Source organism: Ursus maritimus, unplaced genomic scaffold (genome assembly GCF_017311325.1).
Source record: "Ursus maritimus isolate PB19 unplaced genomic scaffold, ASM1731132v1 scaffold_36, whole genome shotgun sequence".
NCBI lineage: Eukaryota > Metazoa > Chordata > Mammalia > Carnivora > Ursidae > Ursus > Ursus maritimus.
The window spans coordinates 14,880,846-14,902,737 of record NW_024426230.1 but is presented as its reverse complement, the minus strand read 5'-3'; the positions used below and the strand labels follow the sequence as shown (position 1 = coordinate 14,902,737).

Here is a 21,892-nt window from a genome sequence, read left to right as displayed (position 1 = left end):
CTAACAGCTCGTATAAATCAATAATCTAAGGTACATTTAGGAAACATTTTTTTAGAACTTTGGTGGGAATTTGGTAATATGTATTGCAAAATATAATCTTGACATGAACACAGGTCAACTTGATCTTTCTCTGTAATTTCTGAAACATTTTTTCTTTGTTCTCGGATGCTAGAACTGATAACCTGAACCACTTTTAATCTAATTCAGCCTCCAACTAGGCTTATTCTGCTAAGAGAGACGGATGAAATAATCTTATTTTATGTTACTTATTTTTGAAGATTTTATTTGAGAGCAAGATTGAGAGAGATCACAGATGGAGAAGCAGACTTGCCACTGAACAGGGAGCCCAATGCAGGACTTGATCCCAGGACCCCGGGATCATGACCTGAGCCGAAGGCAGATGCCCAACCCACTGAGCCACTCAGGTGCCCCAGATCTGCAGGTATTTCCAATCCCCTTTTCCTTTTCTTCCCCCCACCCCCGCCTTTTCCTTTTCTACCTCCTACTGGAAAGACTGGAAAGGCTTACAATTTTATTTCTCCACCTTCCTCGGAGCTAGGGATGATCATGTTACACACTTGTGGCCAACAAATGAATACGTATCTGCTGTGAATTTCTGGGGAAAGTTTTGCTGTTATGATTATCAGATGTGGAAGGCTATGAATCCTTCCCCCTTTTTCAGTCTTGAATACAGACACATTGCCTTGAACTGCAGTGGCCATCTTGTTACCAAAAGGGAAAGACCACAATACTCTCAGAGACATTGGTATTGTGCAGTCACTGACCCAATGCCAGTAGCCAGCTCCTCTTGACTTCTGGTTATGTGAGAAAAATAAATCCCTACTGAAAAAACATTGCTACTTGGATCTTCTGTTAAAGTAGAAAATATTCCTACCTGATAAAGAAATTTTAAGTGATATGAACAAGAGATCTGACAGACAAAACAGTGGACTTATTAGGGTATTACAGAAAATGATTTAAGGAAAAGTTTTGTGTAATAAAGTGGTTAAAAAGTATGGAGCTTAGAGGGAAAAATTTTTGATTAGTTTTGTTGCTATGAAAACATTTGCCACTTAATCAAGATTATCTTAATTCTAATACTAAGGACATTTATCCATTGTCTTTTGTTTTGTTCAAGAGTCAAACAAGATTTTAATAACCAAAACACATTTTCAGTAAGAGTTTATGTGTATTTATGTAAAGAAACAATGAAAAAGCACCAAGGATCTCTGTAAAATTTCATCATACAGTTTCTGAACGGGATGCTTCATCAATAAATGGCACTCAATTTGTTTTAAAAGCATGTAATAACAGAAAACTGTTTAAACTGTTCATAAAAAAACTGGCTGGTTGGGATTTTCCAAAGAATACTTAAGATACTCAAATCAATACAATTTATCTTCTGAATGTCAACTTGAGATGCACAGGTTAAGATGAAGACCCTTCAAATAATGTTGAAGATGTGATTCAGTTCTCACTTGAGTTGTCACTACATCCTCAAGACTCAGGCTGCCTTCACCACAGGTATCTTCTATCCCTGAGACACCAGCAACATCAAGATGGCTCATCAGCTAAATCACGTTGGTCAAAATACCTAGTAAAAAAAGAATTTCATGTATGCTTAAAAATATTAATAGCAGCACTACTTGTAATAGCAAAACACCACAAATAACCCTAACATCCATCAATAAGGGCATTCGTTGACTAAACGATGGTATATCTGCACAATGGAAGACTGCGGCTTTCTATAAGCCTCTTTTTTAGAAAAAGGAATGAGGAAAATACACTGCTATGTAGTATGACTTCTAGGATTTATTAAGTGAAAATGTATGTTTAGTATGTTACCTTTTGTAACGATGCGTAGGAATGCAGATAGATTTATATATACTTGCTTGTACTTTTAGAGAGAAACAGTGAATGGAAGGATAAACCAAAAATTAATAAAATGGAAAACTACAGAAGGGAGAAAGGGTAGAGAGGATAAAGGTGGGTTCTAAAATAGTTCAAATGTACCTTGAGTTAAAATTTTAACTTTGAACAATGTAAATATTTTATGTAATTATAAAACAAGGTTACATAAAAAAGAAAATCACCAAACCCAACCAAATGAATCTTCTCATTTATCATTTGCTGTTAAAATCACACAGAGGAGAGTAATTTCAAGTGATCTTAAATGTGATGTTCTGGTATATGTCCCTAGTGATATATACCAGAAACAAAAAGAACTGCAAAGAATTCTTAAACTGATTTCAATAGTTGCACTATAAGTAACACTGTTAGTATATTTATTCTGAAACTATTATGTGCATATTATAGGATAAAGCCAGTAACTGTTAATGTCAGAAACCAGAATTTTCAGCAGAGGAGAAAAGAAACATAAATAAAAATCATATAATCTTAAATCAGAACTGAAATTTCAATTTGAACTCATGATTTCATTTTTCTCTTTCTAAAAAATATGTACTTCCATCTCTGGTCATTGAAAAGGCCGAAAGGCAATGACCAATCTAATAACAGCTAGCTTCCCTAATTCCAAATTGGGGACTCTAAATACCATTTTCTACTTTAAAAGAGGAACTAGCACTCCTGGGGAAAAAAGACTGATTCCAGATCTGGGGCCAGAAATGTCTAAAATACATTTGAACCATCTAGACATACCTGAAAGAAGCATGAAAGACCACCAGGGTTATATAGAACAAAAAGCATAGGAACTGACCTGATGGGTTCCTTCTGGCCAAAGATGGAACAGTTTCACCATCAACAAGAATAATGACTGCAATATCCCTTTACCCGAATGCAGTGATCAACTTCATCACACTAAAAGTGGGACAACCAGACATTATGTGCCTCCTGATGTGCACCACAGCACCCATGGAGTCTTGCCAAACCAACAAAAAAACACTATATATGATAATCAAGCCTTTATTTTATTTATTTTTTTTTTAAAGACAGCCTGTTAGAAGACCTGCTTTTTTTTTTTTTAAGATTTTTTTTTTATTTATTTGATAGACAGCCAGCGAGAGAGGGAACACAGGCAAAGGGAGTGGGAGAGGAAGAAGCAGGCTCCCAGCAGAGGAGCCTGATGTGGGGCTCGATCCCAGAATGCCGGGATCACACCCTGAGCTGAAGACAGATGCTTAATGACTGAGCCACCCAGGCGCCCCAATCAAGCCTTTAAACCAACCTACCTACCAGCTTACAGAAAATATGGGGGATAAATGAACACACTAAACACCATCACGAAGATACGACTGTTTTTTCGACAAATAAATGGCAGAGAAATCCAGGAAATTGATGGGAAGACTCAAGTAACATATCAAACAAAAGCAATGAGTGCATTTTACTTGGATCCTGATTTGGGTTTTTTTAAATTAGGTTTTTGTTTTTTTTTTTAGCAATTGATTATTTTCTGTCAACCTTATTTCCATTTTGTTTGCCTTTGTGAAAGAGCAGCTTAAGACTGCTCAGTGATTGTTCCTACGAATTCAGTGGCCTGAGCAGTGGCAGCTGTAGGCTAGTCTTCAGTGGCAGGCTGAGCACTCCAGTTTTCATTCAGTAGGGAACTGTCTGTGACCAGTCTGTGACTTCAGGCTGAGTAGTAGTAAACCCAGGAGCTAGATCAGTCCATTCACCCTGAAAGTCCTCCTTGGTCAAGCCTTTTCATCAGCGGCCTGCTCTTCCTTTTCAAGCTCTTCAGGATCTCTGTAGTAGTAGAGATCAGGCATGACTTTGCATGGGTGTTCACGGGAAATGGTGCCAAGCATGCACAAACTTCCCAGGCCAGGATCCACCACATCAGACCAACCGAGTGAGCTCCCTTGCTGTTACAAGAGATGGCAGTGTCCATGTAGCGCAGAGCAGTCTGTGTTACACAGAACAGTGGTAGGCAGGTTAACATAAGACACCTCTGTGAGAGGCTGTGGGCAGTCCTGGCTCCAGGAAGGCTGCCTGGATCTGGTTAGTGGGTTCCAGAGGTGAAGCAGCCAACAGTAGGGAGTGGCTCCAGTAGCAGCAGCAAACTTCAGCACAGCTCGCTGGCTAATATTTCTGGATGACAGGACACTGACATCAGCTGGGTTTTCAGTGGCAACAATGGCACGAGCTGCCAGCAGAAGCATCTCCCAGGTTCTGTCCAGATTTTTTTTTTTTTAAAGTAGGCTCCACACCCAGAATGGAGCCCAATGTGGGGCTTGAACTCATGACCCTGAGATCAAGACCTAAGCTGAGATCAAGAGTTGGATGCTTAACCGACTGAGCTACCCAGGTGCCCCTCTCTTCCAATTTATGATGTAGATACTATCACTTTTCCTTCTGTACATGTACTGCTCCATTTGGATGTCAAGGTTGGTGCCACCTAAGTCGGTTCCTGCTGTGAGGAATTTGAGGACATCTTCCTCCTACATTTGCAGGATATCAAGGGCTCTGGACATTGTGAAAGCTTCTCTTTAAGTTACCATGGGAATGCAGAACAAGAGCATGTGTTCGGACCTCTCCCTGGCTAGTGTGGAAAGGGAAAGAGTTGGATCCCGATTTGAATAATTCAAATGTAAGAAGACATTTTGGGACAATTGAGGCGTATGAAACATGAACTGGGCATCAGATAATACTGTGGAATTATTAAATTTATTAGGTGTGATACTAGTTTTAGAGTCATGTTTTTAAAAGATCCTAATCACTTAGATACACTAAAACAAGAGAAATGGCATGTCTGAGATTTGTTTAATATACATCAACAAAAAGGATGAGACAAATGAACATTGTGGTGAAGTTAATAAATGTTGAACTTGGGTGACGGATTGCTTGGGGCGGGGGTGGGGGCGGGCGTCTATTATTCTACCTTCATATATGCTTGAAAATCTCAATAAGAAGCTTAAAACATTTTTCATTGATAAAATAATTAAGGTGGTTAACATATGGCTATTAGATCCCATCTGAATGGGATTCCACTCATTTGAGTAGGTATTTCTATCAGTTAGCCATTTTTGCCTTAAAGCTATAAAACAAACAAGACCAACAACAACAAAGAAACCCACAAGAGACTTATAACGATATTTGATACTTATATTGAAGTGGCTACAGCAAAGAGTCAAGGTCTATGTTATCTTTTTTCAAACGTGCTAGAATCTTCTTTAAGTCTTTTCTTCTTTTTTTTAGAGAGTGCCCACTGTGTGGGACAGAGGAAGATAGAGAGAGAATTTTAAGCAGACTCGACGCCAATGTGGGGCTCCATCTCAGGACCCTAAGATCATGACCTGAGCCAAAATCAAGAGTCGGCGCCTAACCAACTGAGCCACCCAGGTGCCCCTCTTCTGCAAGTTTTCTTAAGTGAAGCCTATAGTTTAAGAAAATTTTCTAGCCTAGAACTTATCTTCCATTTTTACGTAATGTTTTGAGGGGAAAAAAAATAACCATGACCAATCACTTGGATATTTCTTTTCTAATAACTGCACATTATAAAATATCAGTGAATTACTAGTCAGATGATATGTTTAAGTCTCTGGTTTCATTCAGTAATAGTTTACTGAACCTTAATTACTTAATGTTTCTGAACCTGTGTCTTCAGTCTGTGAAAGTGAAAGAAAAAACTCTGAGTTGCAAGGATTAAAGACCCAGTATACATATTGCCTAGGGCTCTCATTTAATCCTTATTACCAAAAGATGAGGTAGTCTGATAAGGGCATAGTCCAGAGCTTAGCTGTGGAACAAAGCTGCCTGGTTTTGGATCCTACCCTACAATTTACTAGCTTCGTGATGGCAGGAAAGTTATTTTATCTCTTTCTGCCATGGTTTCCTCATCTGTAATTGATAACAATACCTACCTTCTAAGGATTAAATGAGTTTCTATTATGAAGTACTAAGAAAAATACTTGGCACGAAGTGCCTAGTTAAGTATTAATTATCACCAGCAGCATAATTATTATAGATTGAGAAACTATGTGTTGAATACTCTGAAAAAGTGTTTTGTTTGAGGAAGGATAACGGACACAGATCATTTACCTTCCCAATATTTAAATATAATATAAAGCTTTAAAAAGGTAGGACTGGCATTAGACTAAAAACACTGACCAATGTACAAAAATTTTTAAGTCCAGAAAGAGATCTAAAATAAATGTGTGCATGTATATGTGTAAGTATAATACACACATACTCATACACTTGAATTCAGAATATGAGAATGTTTTCAGATAAATTCCAGGTGGAATTTCAATGTAAGAAATGAAATTGAACACATACTAAATAAAAATATGTCCTAACTGAAAATGAATAAAGAACACAGGCAATTAAAAATGCAACAAAATGAAATACTTTCAACCTCACTGGTAATTAAACAAATGCAAATAAAAATAACTTGGATCTTTTTATTATTAGAATGGAAATATTTATATCAACCAAAAATGCCCAGTGTTGAATAGGAGATGGGCAGTCTCACTGACACTTTCATTGGAACACAGAAAGGTGTGAGTTTCTGGAAGGCAAACTATTAATAAATATCTCAGTTTTAAAAGTACATGCATGCCCTTCAACTTATTTCTAGGAGTATGCCCTTAGGAAATAATAGAGCTATAATGTATAAGGATCTACACTGCAGAATTACAGAGAAAACTCAAAAAAAAGGGAGTTGTGATGCATACAATATTTCCTTATACCTCAATTTCCTCTGCCTGAAAATGAAAACAGTATTTTCTATTAATAACACTATTATAAAGCAAGGAGTCAAGGATTACTCACCTGCTAACCAGGCAGATTAATAAATTCAAAGCAGGAACCCGCTCATCATCTTTGTTGTCCTAAAGAAAAAAAAAAAAATCAGAAAAATGTAGAGTGTTCTCCCTAGCACTTCTGAAACAAATTTCCTTTTAAGATGCAAAATATGAAAATTTTATTAGATAATAATAATCACATGGAAGTGGAAAACCTCAAAGAAAATGGAGAAAACTGTAGCATTAACAACCCCTGAGAAACATCTGACGTGATTTTTTTAAATATTTTATTTATTTGTCAGAGAGCGAGCAAGCGTACAAACAGGGGCAGCAGCAGGCAGAGGGAGAAGCAGGCTCCCCACTGAGCAGGGAGCCCAATATGGAGCTCAATCCCAGCCCCCTGGGATCATGACTGGAGCCGAAGGCACACACTTAACTGACTGAGCCACCCAGGTGTCCCCTGACATGATTTTTAAAAGAAAGGTCATCAACAGGGAAAAGAAAGAGTTGAAGGTTCAAAGCAGACTAACTTGGGAGAGAGATTTTTCCTGGTTCCAACTAGAGGAGCAAAAAAACCCCCCTATGTCCTAAATAGACAGTAGTGAAGACAAACTATATAAAAATATTTTAAAGAACTTAACTGAGGAGTGAAATTCTGGCTTCTAGCATAAGACATACCAGAAAATACTCCAGCAGATCAGGGTTCTCAACTATGATGGAGGTAGTTACTGAACTATATGTTTTATAAAGTGGTCTTACAGAGTGTGAAGTTTATTTTTTATACATTTCAAGATATAGTTACAATAACCTATTGAGTAATGTTATAACAGACATGTCACGTGTTAATTCAAACTTGGGACACACTTCCATAATGTTAGTCTACTCAACTCTATGTGTCAAGCACTATATGGAACAAAGCTGAATAAAACTATTACCTGCTTATAGCAGAGAAGATGAAATATCCATACTAAATTTAATGAAAGGAAAAATGTGTTAAGTGCCCATAAAAAAGTATGAAGTATACTGGAAAAACAGGATGAAGAAATTCTTTTTAATTATTAGGATCAGAGAGAGTATCATAGAAAGGGGTGGAATATAAGCCAGATTGTGAAAAGTAAATGGTATTTAGATGCAGACTGGAAGAGTGACAAGACACTTCTGTAGAGGAAATAAAGTCTAGGAACAAAACATGTGAAATATTTACTGAGTAGCAAGTACATTTTGCTTGGAGTACAAGCCATAGAAGCTAGTTTGGCCCATATGATGGATGTTTAACAAAAATATTTTTGAGTAGTCAATAGAGAACAAGCATTATACATTTTGTGGAAGGGAAAGGAGAGATGAAAGAAAAAAATCACAAGTGGACTTAAGCTGGCATAAACTTATTTATACTGTAATGCTGCAGGCATGAGTTAGTGAAGCGTCTGACTGGAGAAATTCAACACAATCTTCACGCCAGAGACTGTTGACCACTGTAGCTTCCTGTTTTCCCTTACTCTTTAGCAAAGGAAGCTCATTTTTACCTAGGCACACTGTCCCCCAGCTAAAAGTAAACATTTCCCATAGTTCTTTATGGCCAAGTGACTAAATTCTGGCTAAATGAGCTATATATAGAGCTAGGTGTGCTTGTGGAACCTCTGGGAAGCTTTGTTAGAGGACAACCTTCTCTTCTTTCTAGTTCCTATAACCGAATATAATGGCTGAAACTCCAGCAGCCATCCTGGACCATGAGTTGAGCTTGACAATGGAAGCCACATGAGGGAGGACTCAAAAGCCTGGGTTATTGCCATCTTAGATTTGCTCTGTCCACCTGCAGACTTCCTTTATCTAAGAAAAACATGTCCATTTTATTTAAGCTACCGTTATTTTGGGCTTTTTAAAATTATGTGGCTAAATCTAATCTTGACTAATAAAATAGTCCACATTTTCCTATTTCAACGGAATCCTTTTTTATCAGCACATAAATCAATGAGTGCTTTCAATCTGAAATTGTAAGTTGTAACTTACCACTAAGAGCCTTACTTCAGAGCACCTTCTTGCAAGCTGCCGGATCAGTGAATGAGCCTCAGGTAACAAAGGTTTTTCAAGACAAGCCAATAAAGCATAAAGCCACCTTCCCTAAAAAGGATTTTAAAAAGTAGTAAGTAGCAAATACTGTACTATAAGTTTATTTTTTAAAATGTCGAAAGTTGTGTCTGGTTATTTGCTATGAATAAATTAATGTAACAATAACTGTATTATGTTTGGATATAGACAACAAGGGATCATCTAGACAGCCAGCTGGTATCTTTTGTATCTTCTTACTATAGACACAGAACACTGGACACTTCAAAATACCCTTATTTCCAAAGAGTTCATTTCAGAGATTCTTAATTGAAGTCCTAATTTATAGTAGAAAACTATATTAAGATGTGCATAAATCCTTGCAAAAATTAAGACATTTTTTTCCCTTACCCTTTACAGATAGATACACAAATACTTTTATAACTTTATAACTTTGCCCCGTGTCTATACAAAGGAACTATACTCTAGACGAAATAATGTTTTGAGGGGCACCTGGCTGGCTTGGTCAGTAGAGCATGCGACTCTTGATCTCAAGATTCTGAATTCAAGCCCCACGCTAGGTGTAGACATTACTCAAAAAAAATAAATCTTAAGAAATTATAAAAAAAATGTTTTGATACTTCTGTAAGTATCATGGCAAACTAAATCTATCCCCATCCTTTTTTTTTTTTTTTTTAAAGTAGGCTCTATGCCCAGCGTGGATCCCAATGTAGGGCTTGAACTCACAACCCTGAGATCAAGACCTGAGCTGAGATCAAGAGTCAGACACTTAACTGACTGAGTCACCCAGGCACTCCTATCCCTATCATTTTTTAAAATGGATTTTTTTTCAATTACAAAAGGAAGAAATACTCAATGCAGAAAAACTGAAGAATACAAAACACATAGAGTAAAAAACACACCTGCAATCCCACCATCCAGGTAAAATTTCTACTAATTTAAAAAATGCTAATTTTTATCGTTTTCATATATATATGTACAACTTTTAAAAAGTAAAGTTCCACTATTGTAGTAACATTAATAATGTGGTAATAACATTTTGTAGCCATCTTTTTTTACTTGCAATACACAATAAATATCTCCCATGTTGTTAAATGGGATTAATGAGGGAATGTTATTAATCTCAACATAGCACTTAGATAAATACTCTTTAACCAAGCACTTATCATAGTTTCCTGTCACTGCTGGTTTGTTCTTTCTTTCCCCAAACTCTGTGAAAGTATAATGATAGATATTATACCCCCAGGACCCAGTCTAGAATTGGAGCACAACAGGAGCTTAAATTAAAATATTTGTGGAATGAATGTTCCATTCTGGATGCACCATAATTTACTTAACCAGTTTCCTACTCTTGAGCACTTAGGTTTAATTTGTTGCTGTTACATAAGAAACAGTGTGATGAATATCCTTAAAGTTTCAGAGCATCTCTGATTGATTTTTTAGGCTAAATTCCTAGAAATAAAATTATAGCATGTTTATAAATATTTCTGAGATATAATCAATAAATTGTATCCCAGAAAAGTTATATCAAATTATATTTCCACCAGCAGTGTATATGACTGAGTTTGTTCTGAGCAATACATCACTTTGGAGAAATCTAAAGAATATTAAAAAATGTTTACACAGCAATTCATGCAACAAACTAAATTAGCTCCTCAAGCTACCCCAAATCAGTAAGACTTTTTCTAAACAAAAGATTCACATCCAAGTTTCTTTTATAAATAGTAAGTGGAATTCTCTTCTATATCATAAAAGCTATTAAACATTTAAACTTGGCTCAAATTCTCAGGGCTACATTTACGGTATATAACTGGCATTCAGGTTTCAAATGGTGCTTAAACCTCTACTGATTGTCTAAGATGTATTTATACTGAGAGGTGCCTTTTCTTAAAGCCAGTGAGCACTCTGTGGCAATACTAAAATGTAAAAACAAAACCCAAAACAAAATAGCTGAAGCTATTGCTTAATACCTTCACATCTGGATTAAAAACAAGGCTGTATTTATTTCTCAAGAAAAAATTAATCGCAAGTAAAGACATTTAAAAAAAGAGATCCATTTTCCTTTTGCTAGTTTACGATAAGCAAACCTCATGATACAGGTTTTTATACACTGATATTCTCAATAGTAGAGTTCTGACAGTACGGTTAATTGGATAGAGAAACTGAACACTGTTGATTTAAGAGACAGACTGACTCAAGGTTAGAATCAAAGGATTAATTAGGTTAAAATTTAGTAAATCAGTTGTCAGTTCCTCTGGCAAATATAAGTACTTTTTGGTAGTATGCTCTCACTAATAAACAGGAAAAGTCAAACTTATCACCCTCTTTAGAAGTTAAAAAAAAAAAAAAATCCAAAAAAATCTTACAACAAAAAGTTTAAAAAATAAAGTTTAAAGGAAGAGAAGGAAAACAGGTCCGGTAATACTGCTAATAGGTCACTATCAGAGAGAAAGAACGGATATAGAATTTAAAGTTCAATATCCAGATGCCAATGAACAAGTAATATGAATATGAACAAAGTTATCTACTGAAGGTTGACCTAATATACCAATGATGGGAAAAATAAGTCAGTTTCACTGACATTCAAGAAAATACAAATTATATTTACTTTGAAGTACTACTATAAATTCACTAAATTTGAAAGCAAACAGAACTTATGTGAGATTGAACAATATGGAATTACTGATGATCAAATGTTTTTAACCTACAAAATCAGCAAATGCACATGGTTCAACTTAAAGTGGAGCCGCAGGGAAAAATAAGACTCCTTTGCCAATGGCATTATTAACTGGTTCATTCCTTTTGGAAAGCCATGTAGCAGAATATAACAAAAGCTTATAAAACCCTGATCCAGTAATTCTACTCTAGCAATATCCTGAGAAAATAATTAAAATGAAATTAGTATAAATGTTTATAATTTAGTCATGATTGTAAAATAGAAGAACCCAGATGGTCAATAATGAGAGAATCAAAGTAAACTATGAGACATTAAGACAATGGAAATTATGTGAATTACATTATCATATAGAAATATATATATGAAATGTGAGCTAGAAAACCCAGAATAATATATTAATTATACTATGTAAAAAGACATGTTTGACCACTGAATCAGAAACAATGATTTTATCTATCTATTTTTATTTATTTATTTTTAAAGTAGGCTCCATGCTGGGCATGGAGCTCAATGTGGAGCTTGAACTCACAACCCTGAAATCATGACCTGAGCTGAGCTCAAGAGCTGGATCCTTAACCATGGTCTTGAAATCAAATTCACAAAAGAATATCAAATACCAACACTAATAGCAAGTACTGTGTGCCAGGCATTACTCTAAGGACTTTGTATATAACTTCTTGAATCCTCTAATAACCTACGAGTTGTTATTTGCATTTTACAGACAAGGAAACTGGAGCACATAAGGATTCAGTACTTGCTTAAGGTGACACATATCCTAACTGGCGGAACGGAGATTCACATCCCAGCAAGCCGGCTATACTCTTAACAACCCTGCTGCACTGCCCCTCTACTTTAGTTTTATATTTACAGCTCCTTTTTCACCTTCAAAAATGGGTTACTTTGGTGGGCATTATACAAATGAATTATCTGCTTAATCCCCTGGTAAGAAATTTTATTATCCCTTGAAATTAGATTTAGTTTTTAGAAACACAGATTTTTTACAGTTAAGGATATTTGGAAAAAAGTGTACCTGAGGCTCCAAAGCTCCCTGTCAAAGCATAAGATATAATCTTTGCCCTCCAGAAACTTATAGTCTGCTGGGAGAAACAGATAAACCAACACTGCAATAAAATGTATAAGTTTTTAAGCCTGCCATCCAGCCAAGTGGCTTAGATAAATCTCTTACATTAAATATAATGATCATATTCTTTATCACTAGATTTTCATTTTTCGTTTTTGTATTTTATTCTTTTAAATCTCTACTATATAACATGTACATTTAAAGGGAAAAAATTAATGTTTAAAGTCACTGTTTCTGAGGCACCTGGGTGGCTCAGTAGGTTGAGCGTCTGACTCTTGATTTCAGCTCAGGCCTTGACTGATCTCAGGGTCTTGAGTTCAAGCCCCATGTAGGGCTCCAAGCTGGGCATGAAGCCTCCTTAAAAAACAAACAAACAAAAACAACACATACAAACACACAAGAAAAGAAAATGCATTTCAAATTTCTTTAAGCCAGCACTACTCAAAATTGGATGTCCAGACTGGATGTCAGTCGGTGACCTATTTGTTATTGGACTGCAGTGAGATAAGGTGCTTCTCCCAGGATACAAATCAACTCTTTAGTTGACTTTTTCCAAGGCAAATCTTTCTCAATGAAAGAAATAGTATGTTGATTTGCACTCTACTCTTAAGTTATCTCACTGCAAACAAGCACAGTTTGCATTGTACACAGTTATACATACAGGTATAATACACACATATTCATATCTCATATATAAAATAAGTATATATAATTTTGTCAGAATTATGAAAATAAAAAGATGCAATACTACCAATTCCGGAGTAAAATCTCTTTCTCCAAACCAATTACTCAGATATTCCAAGACACTAGTTACTGTTGCCTAAAAAGGGGGGAAAGGGGAGATGGAAGAAATGTATTAGTAATAAAACAAAGACAAATTCAACATGGGTTGAAATGTATATAATTGAATAGTTTAGCAACATGATTTAGCATGAGCTCTAGAATTAGATCAAACTGGGATTAAACGCCATGCTGCCAGTAGAACTTGCTGAAAAACCACCTACAAGTCCCTTAACTTTCAATTTTGCTTCCTAATCTATAACAAGTAGACATTAATAATAATTCTCCATATAGGATAGTATTGGGAATTAAACAACAACTGTTAAAAGAGGTTAGGACAGGGCTTTACATACTGTAAGTATTCAATAAATGTGTTCATATATTCTCATACACACTGGAAACAAAAAAATACACACATCCTTATTATTAGACGGATTTTACCTGATTCATTCTGCTAACAATACTAAGCAAGGGAGGAAAACCAATCTGAAAGAAAAATAAGACTGAAATTTACTAAATGGTATTATAAAGGGTGCTTCATTGTTTTCAAACTGGTGAATTTTTTACCACACTTTTTAAAAACAAAGAATAACAGGAAATTCCTTCACAACCCATTATAATAAAACATTCCATCAACTATTATGTTGGTAATACCTCAAAAAATGTTTTGCTATTTGAATATATAAATTTAAAAATAATGACTTTAGTAATTAAAATATGAAATTTCTTAAACTGATACTACGATACTACTGATACTATATTAACATGCTGCACACACTTTTTCAAAATCTTCAGCTAAAGTTAACATTTTCAGGAATTAAGGGTACTCAGAGTAATTTTTTTCAAACCTAATCTGATTCAATTAAAAAAGTATTTTGAAGTTTAATGCTGGGAGCCCTCATTATAAAAATAGCACTGACTTTAGAGAAAGTTAAGAGGATATGCATTAATTTGGCCTTCCTAAATGGTTCTTCCACATGGTGTATTTTACTTGTATATAACAAGCTAAATAAGGAAGTTTTAATTTTTCTCAAATTTTACATTTTAAAATGTAACATACATTAGGGGTTTTATCCAAAAGAACAGATTGTGTAAGAAACAGGGCCAAATTAGTTCACTTACATATCTGAATCTATTTACACTCTACCACCATGTGTGAGAGTGCCTATTTTCCCAGCCATTGTTAACACAGCCTATCATATTTCCTTTGCTAATGGCAGCTCAGTGGAGTTATGAGTTATATTTCTATTACGAGTGAATATGGCATCTTCTCGTATAACAGCAATTCACATTTTTCTTTCTGTGAGTTATTTATATCCTTTGCCTTTTCTGTTTTAATTGGGTTCTTGGTCTTTTAGTGCTTTTTGGAGTTTTTGTTTGTTTGTTTGTTTTTAAACAAAGCCCAATGTAGGGCTTGAACTCATGACCTCGAGATCAAGACCTGAGCTGAAATCAAGAGTCGATGCTCAACCTACTGAGCCACCTAGGCACCCAATTTTTAGAGCTTGTACATTTTTTGGTTCAATTACTTTTAAATGGGAAAAACACACACACTGTGGGGACAAGAAGCAGTTGGCCACATAATTTATGATTAGAATAAAGCCATGGGAAATTTAAATATACCTTCAACACCTCATCTCCAGAATATGAAATCTACAAGCATTTTTAAGCACCTAATTGTGTCATGTTTCCCTTTGTTTCCCTGACTACTCAAAACTCAAAACCCATGTTTAATCATTAATAAAACAAAAAACAAAAAAAAAAAACCCTGAATCCTATCTAACTCATGAAGTCATCACATAGCTAAAACCTAAGAGATATGAAACCCACCTAAAAAAAGTCACAGTACATTGTTTCAGAAACTGGGCTGCACATTTTCAAGTTAAAGAGCCAATTAACTAGGTCACAGGTTGGCAAACATTTTCTGTAAAGAGCCAGACAGTAAGTATTTTAGGTTTTGCAGGCCACACACTGTCTCAATAACTTAGTATTATAAAAAAAAACACTCTTAGCTCATGGGCTGTACAAAAACAGGCTAAAGACTAGATTTGGCCTAGGCTGTAGTTTGTAGAATCTTTGTATTCAATCATGCACCAAAAGTAGAACCCTTTTTGTTTATCCACAGATCACCTACTTGCACATAATCGATTCCAGGACCTTCATTTGTAGCTGGTCCAACAGCGCCTTCAGCACATAACCTTTCACCCAGACAAAATTTTTTCCAGCCTTCTTCATCTTCAGATTTTGGCTAAAATGAAAGAAAAAAAGAGAATTATTTCTTTTTTTTTTTTTTAACTGAATAGTAAAAAAAGAAGTCAAGTCCTCTATAGTCCTATCACTTCAACAGAAAGATATGGTGCCTGTTACAGGCTGAATTTTGTCCCCCCAAAATTTGTATGTTGAAGCCATACCCTCCAGTATCTTAGAATGTGACTGTATTTGGACATGCCCTTTATAATGGATATTAAAATCAGGCTTTTAGGGTGGGCTTTCATCCAATCTGACCGATGTCCTTATAAGAAGAGGAAATTTAGGGGCACCTAGATGGTCCAGTTAGTTAAGCATCCAACTCTTGGTTTATGTTCTGGTGGTGATCTCAGGCCTCACGTCAGGCTCCACGCTCAGTGTGGAGTCAGCCTGAGAGTCTTTCCCCTTCTCCCTTTGCCCCTCCCCACAGCCTCCCCCACAGGTGTACACTCTATCTCTAAAATAAATACATCTTAAAAAAAAAAAAAAGGAAATGCAGAGGTAACAAGAGGCACCTGAGATGCTTGTGCACATAGGAAAGACCATGTGAGGGCACAGCCAGATGGCCACCTGCAAGCTAAAGAGGCCTCAAGAGGAACCAAACCTGCGAATACCTTGATCTTAGACTTCTAGCCTAGACAACTATGAGAAAATAAATTACTGTTTGCTATAAAACCCAGTCTGTATATTTTGTTATGGCAGCCCTAGCAAATTAATACAGTGCTCAAGTGTTACACATTATGTGTTTAGTTTGGATCACGCTTTAATGGACACTGACAAACAAGGATTTGTTCAAGAGGGTGATAAAGATGGAAACTGGTATGGGAAAAAAATGCACTGAAAGCACGTACAAGAACGAAGGATGTTTAGACCAGGGAAGGAGACAGAATTACATGCTTCACATGCTTGGAAGGGCAGTCCAATCAAAGAAGGAATAGATTGATTTTACACTAACAAATGCAAGAACAGTGGGGAGAAGCATTAACAAAACAATTTTTATTTGTACACGACACTTTGCACATTACTTTCCACAGGTGTAGTTTTCTCCCCCTGAGGATAAATAGCTTTCATTAGATTCTCAGGACAAACATGAGACCCCTGAAAGGTTAAAACCTATTGTACTAGAACACTGTATCTGCCCTTTCCCTTTATTCCATTAGGTCAGAGACTATTTCTATTTCAGGTAACACTGAATACCCTGATTATTAAAGATAGCAGGTGCTTAATAAATGAATAAATCAATAAATAAATGTTTATATTTACCTAGTTGCTTTAAATGTCAGATCATTTTATTTACATAACATTTACTTTTGCTATGATGAACATGCTATTGCTATTAATATTTCACTGTTTTGATGGATCATAATTTATTCAATTATGTTCATTTACATTTTTGACAAAATTATATTGTCATAATGTTACCGATGCAGCTTCTTTTTGAATTATTAAGCATGTACCCAAAAGTCCCTACACTGAGCAAGAAAAAAATGTTATCTACTCACCTACCCTCTCTACTACTACCCCCTTCTCCCAGGAGGCCTCATAGCACAGGGAAAAGCTTTAGAGCCAAACTTTGGTTTGAATCTCAGCTATACCTTTTATGAGTTAAATGATCTTGGGCAAGTGATGTTAGCTCGTTTCACAGTTTTCCTAGAGCAGAGCTTTCAATTGGTATGGAGAAGCAAGTAGAATCCATATACTGAATTTCTCAGCTTTCAGCTTGTAGTCCAGACTCCTCCATTTATCCCAAGGTGTTACTTTGTAAAAGATATTAGGAAACACTGCCTAGAGGAAGCTTCTAAAGTCTGAAGTCTATGAACTACTTGAAACTGGGAGCAAAACTGTGTGCTTTGGTGCGCACAATTTTTCCTCTGAAGATAAACAAATAGCTTTTGTGTGATTCTCAGGAAGAATTTGAGACTCCCTAAAAAGTTAAAAGTCTTGTTCTGGAACAATGTATCCATCTCTTCTCCAATTCCCTTTTTTATTCAGTAGTCCAGATACAACACATCTCCTGAAGTTGAAAATTAGATTATCTAAACTGACAAAGCACAGAAAATACTACTTTCTAATATGCACAACAGGCTTTACTAAAGTGTCACTGGTATTGGCATCATTACTTCACCAGGAAAATCCAATAAACCCTTATTCAATCTTTTTGTAAATACTTAAAATGCATTTATTTTCTAAAAAAGCAATGTGTAGAAGAACCCTTAAAAATTTGTAGAGGCTGAACAATTACCTATTCAAAGTCTCTCAAGATGCTATGGATTAAAACTTATAAAAATAACAACCTGCATTACTGCTTCTATACTTTTAAGGCTACTAATATAACAGAATTGTTTCTATTAAGGGGCAATGAAAAAGAACAAAAATAATATAAACTAAGTAAGTGAATCTTTAAAGACTAGCATTAAATATGGACTATTTCAAATAGGTACACACTGTACAATTTAAACAAAGAAACTTACATACCATGGTCACGTTACTGTCTAACTGTTGTGATTTCCAGTGATTTCTATGTCTGATCACACTCTAAAGGAAGAAAAGTTAGGCAAGTGATCTTCGGAGAATGAATAACTGAAAAGAAATCAATTGTGCAACATCCTAGCAATCCTGAAACTTGGAAGACATGTTTCAAACTGTATTATGTCCAATGATTATAATCTGGTAATTGATTAATAAATATTTTAACTTTATCCTTCAGCATAATGCATCTTGGGTCTCCTGGGTAGCTCAGTCAGTTAAGCAACTGACTCTTGGTTTTGGCTCAGGTAATAATCTCCTGGGTTGTAGGATCGAGCCCCTCCTAGGCCTCCACGCTCATTGCTCACTGGGGAGTCGGCCTGAAGATTCTCTCCCTCTGCTCCTCCCCCCCACTCAAATGCCTGCCTGCATGCGTGTACATGCTCTCAAATAAATAAATCTAAAAAAAAAGAAAGAAGAATGAATCTTATTATTCCAACTACAGTCTAGGAACAGAAATAAATCTTGAGGGAGGAAGGTAGGAAGGGGTCTAATTTTTATTTAAAATTCAATTAGCCAACATATATTACATCATTAGTTTCCAATGTAGAGTTCAATAATTCATCAGTTGCATATAACACCCAGTGCTCATCACATCACGTGCCCTCTTTAAAGCCCATCACCCAATTACCCCCTCCCCCACCCACCTGCCCTCCAGCAACCCTCAAGTTTGTTTCCTATAGTTAAGAGTCTCTCGGGGCGCCTGGGTGGCACAGCGGTTAAGCGTGTGCCTTCGGCTCAGGGCATGATCCCGGCGTTCTGGGATCGAGCCCCACATCAGGCTCCTCCGCTATGAGCCTGCTTCTTCCTCTCCCACTCCCCCTGCTTGTGCTCCCTCTCTCGCTGGCTGTCTCTATCTCTGTCAAATAAATAAATAAAATCTTCTAACAACAACAAAAAAAAAAAAAAAAAAAAGAGTCTCTCATGGTTTGTCTCCCTCTCTGATGACTTCCCGTTCAGTTTTCCCTGCCTTCCCCTACAGTCCTCTATGCTGTTTATTACATTCCACATATGAGTGAAACCATATAATAACTGTCTTTCTCTGGTGGAAGGGGTTTAATTTGAATAAATAATTAAAGTACACTTACCTGTCGAACAGATGAAAACTGTGCCACTTGTTGTTGTTGCCACTGAAGTGTGGGAGAATATCCTTCAGGAGCAGGCTGGCATCCTGAAAGCTATAAATTAGTTCATAAATATTAGAATCAGTGTTAGTGTTATAACTAGAATCTCACGCCTCTGCAAAATAAAAGCAGAATCAAGATGAAGAGTAGTAAAGTAAATGATTAAGCTTATATAAGAAAGATACTATACTTCTTGCAGATTCAAAAAAGTAGGCCCTTCACTTTATTATTTATGTCCAAGTTTAAACGTTAGGAAAAGATCCTTGTAGAGTCACTTCAATAAGAGCAATCTGGAATGGTTCATAGTTGGAGTTTCTAAACTAAGAAATCTAAATTATATGAGCCCTGAAAATATAATTAGTCCTACCTTTCTATAATAGAAAAACAAAGAGATATATCCAAAATAAAGAATTTTGGTATGGGCAGAATGTACTCAAATAATCTAAGACACTTGACTTTACAAAGGCAACTTTAGCTTCCTAAGACAGCACAACAGTTCAAAATTGATGACAGACTGCCTTGAAATAAAAGTGTACTTTTCAAAAGCTAGGTATATAAGACATTCTCGTCCATCAACTAAAAATTTCTGAAAATAAATTATATGAAACATTATAGTATCGGAGTTAAAATATCCTGATAATAAACATAAGATAAAAAATTACTTGGAACATAAAAGGAAAAGGACCTATCACAATTTAAAAACTGCTGCTCTCCTTTGACCTTAGGTTAAATAGCACGACCTCAGAGAGACCTTCTGCGACAACTCCACCTTGTTACTTACTGGTCTTTATACAACCTAATTTTCTTATCAACAGTCACAATAAATAATTAGTTTGTTTGCTGGTTTACTCTCTGTCTTCCAAAGGAGAATGTAAACTCTACTAGGGTCGGGATTTTTGTGTCTAATTCTCTGTTGTATTCCCAGTGCCTAGCACAACCTAGTTGCTTAATAAAAAATACACTGGATAAATAAATGAACAAAAACGGTCAAGATGTGCAAGTAGACAGAAAAATGTAACATACTTGAGTATTTCTTCTTAAAAACAAAACTTAATCAAATTCACAACATGCAAACTACAGTAAATAACATTAAACACCAGTCCAAGAATAATTATGAAGACAAGTGGAAAAAGGTTCCCTAAAAATAAATGATAACGTAAGTAACCTATTTAAAGAGTCCTTTAGGACTGCCCTAAAGTATGATGAGTCTCCACGAATGCCAGGATTACTGACAACCTCAGTTTTTTGACTGACAACCTCATTTACAACAGTAAATGCCAACTGTCCTTTTGGGGAAAAAGTACAACCTAATGTCTAATGTCACTGGGAGTAGTCAAATCTTACATATATCATAAAGATACTGTGGGATACCATAGGAAAAGCACCGATCTTTCCATTTGGGCGGGGGAGGGGGAAAGGGGTGAATCCCCCGCTGGGTAATAAAACTCACAGAAACATTCACACTTTGCTTCCTTTTCAACTTCTTTGGGTCAATTTGAGCTACCACAACATCTGGACATTGAGCTGCTTCGATCCTACAAATAAGTAATAAATGCAAGAAATGTGAGTACGGCTGTGCTTTGTTCATGTGTAGTAAAACGAGCGGTACATTTCTACGGTTCTTTACGAAATCAGAAAAAACGTTCAGAATTGCAATTGACGTAGTAAACAATATATTTCCGAAATTAACTGGATTGAAAGCAAGGAAATCTAGAAGTACACATCTGGACACAGGTAAACAAAATAAGTTCATAAAAACTCGCCCAGATAAAGATATAATCAAGTGATATTGATTCGACCCTACCTCGCGTGAGACCGGGAAGGGCAACAGAGGCGGGGCTTTATTACACTTAGGAGTCGAGCTGTGCCCAGGGGCATAGCGGACGACCAGCCCACCCGCACAGGGTCGAATCACTCACTGGACCCGCCTCAGGTATTCCTGAGGCGTCCTCGGGGGTACGGAGGGATCAAAACTTTCTGTCAAGTCGCAGGGCTCCACTGGCAACAGCCTGGGCATCAACTCTTCTACTGCAGACTCCGCGGGTATCCACGCCATGGTTTTTAATCCAGCCAGTCCCACTCAGCGCATGCGCCAAATCTAGGTCACGGCGCAGGCGCAGAGGGAGGCACCTTAGGCGCGGAGTCGAGGGAGGCAGGGCTTAGGGGGCGTGATAGCACTTGAGGAAGCCTGCTGGTTGTCCCAAGGTTAAGGATCCGGTGGTGTAAGAACACAGTGAATTTAGTTCCTTGCAGAAGTGGTTCTGAGGTGTTTTTGCGTGTGTCCCTCTGTTTTTTCTTATAAGGCGAGGTTAGAGACTGAGGATTATTAACCTTTATGCATCTGCGTAGTGAGGGATCCTTGAATATTTTTTGAATTAACGAGCAGTGTTGCCGTAATTACCATTATTGAGCTCTAGATTCTTTTTTTTTATTGTCAACAAGAAATCCACTATTTATTTATTTACTTACGTACGTATGTATATATGTATGTATGTATTTAAGCAAGCTCTGGCTTCTTAAACCCCTGGTTGACAACGTCACGTTAATTTTTTTTTAATAGATTTTTTTTTTAAGATATTATTTATTTATTTGACAGAGACAGCCAGTGAGAGAGGGAACACAAGCAGGGGGAGTGGGAGAGGAAGAAGCAGGCTCCCAGCGGAGGAGCCTGATGTGGGACTCGATTCCAGAA

General features: G+C 36.4%; 1 protein-coding gene and 1 long non-coding RNA gene across 6 annotated transcripts; one reads left to right on the top strand and one right to left on the bottom strand.

Annotated features, from left to right (window-relative positions):
* Positions 1–382: 382 nt before the first annotated feature.
* Positions 383–5,395, top strand: LOC103665861. The gene is made up of 2 exons (XR_569421.2): positions 383–442; positions 5,155–5,395. It is a non-coding gene; the product is annotated as an uncharacterized LOC103665861 (long non-coding RNA).
* On the bottom strand, positions 1,177–21,328 carry GEMIN2 (gem nuclear organelle associated protein 2). 5 transcript variants are annotated; one of them, XM_008693879.2, is made up of 10 exons: positions 21,120–21,289; positions 20,651–20,735; positions 19,165–19,254; positions 18,026–18,085; positions 15,438–15,551; positions 13,745–13,789; positions 13,275–13,343; positions 8,709–8,819; positions 6,730–6,788; positions 1,177–1,594 (listed from the first exon to the last, which is right to left on the bottom strand). In XM_008693879.2, exons 1-10 carry the CDS (start codon positions 21,254–21,256, stop codon positions 1,555–1,557), a joined length of 810 nt encoding a protein of 269 aa, XP_008692101.1. In that variant the 5' UTR covers positions 21,257–21,289; the 3' UTR covers positions 1,177–1,554. The 5 variants fall into 5 exon arrangements, with proteins under 5 accessions (XP_008692101.1, XP_008692107.1, XP_040476785.1 ...); XM_008693885.2 differs by lacking the exon at positions 1,177–1,594 and adding an exon at positions 2,463–2,817 and having other exon boundaries at positions 21,120–21,313; XM_040620851.1 differs by lacking the exon at positions 1,177–1,594 and adding an exon at positions 3,292–4,047 and having other exon boundaries at positions 21,120–21,318.
* Positions 21,329–21,892: the final 564 nt, after the last annotated feature.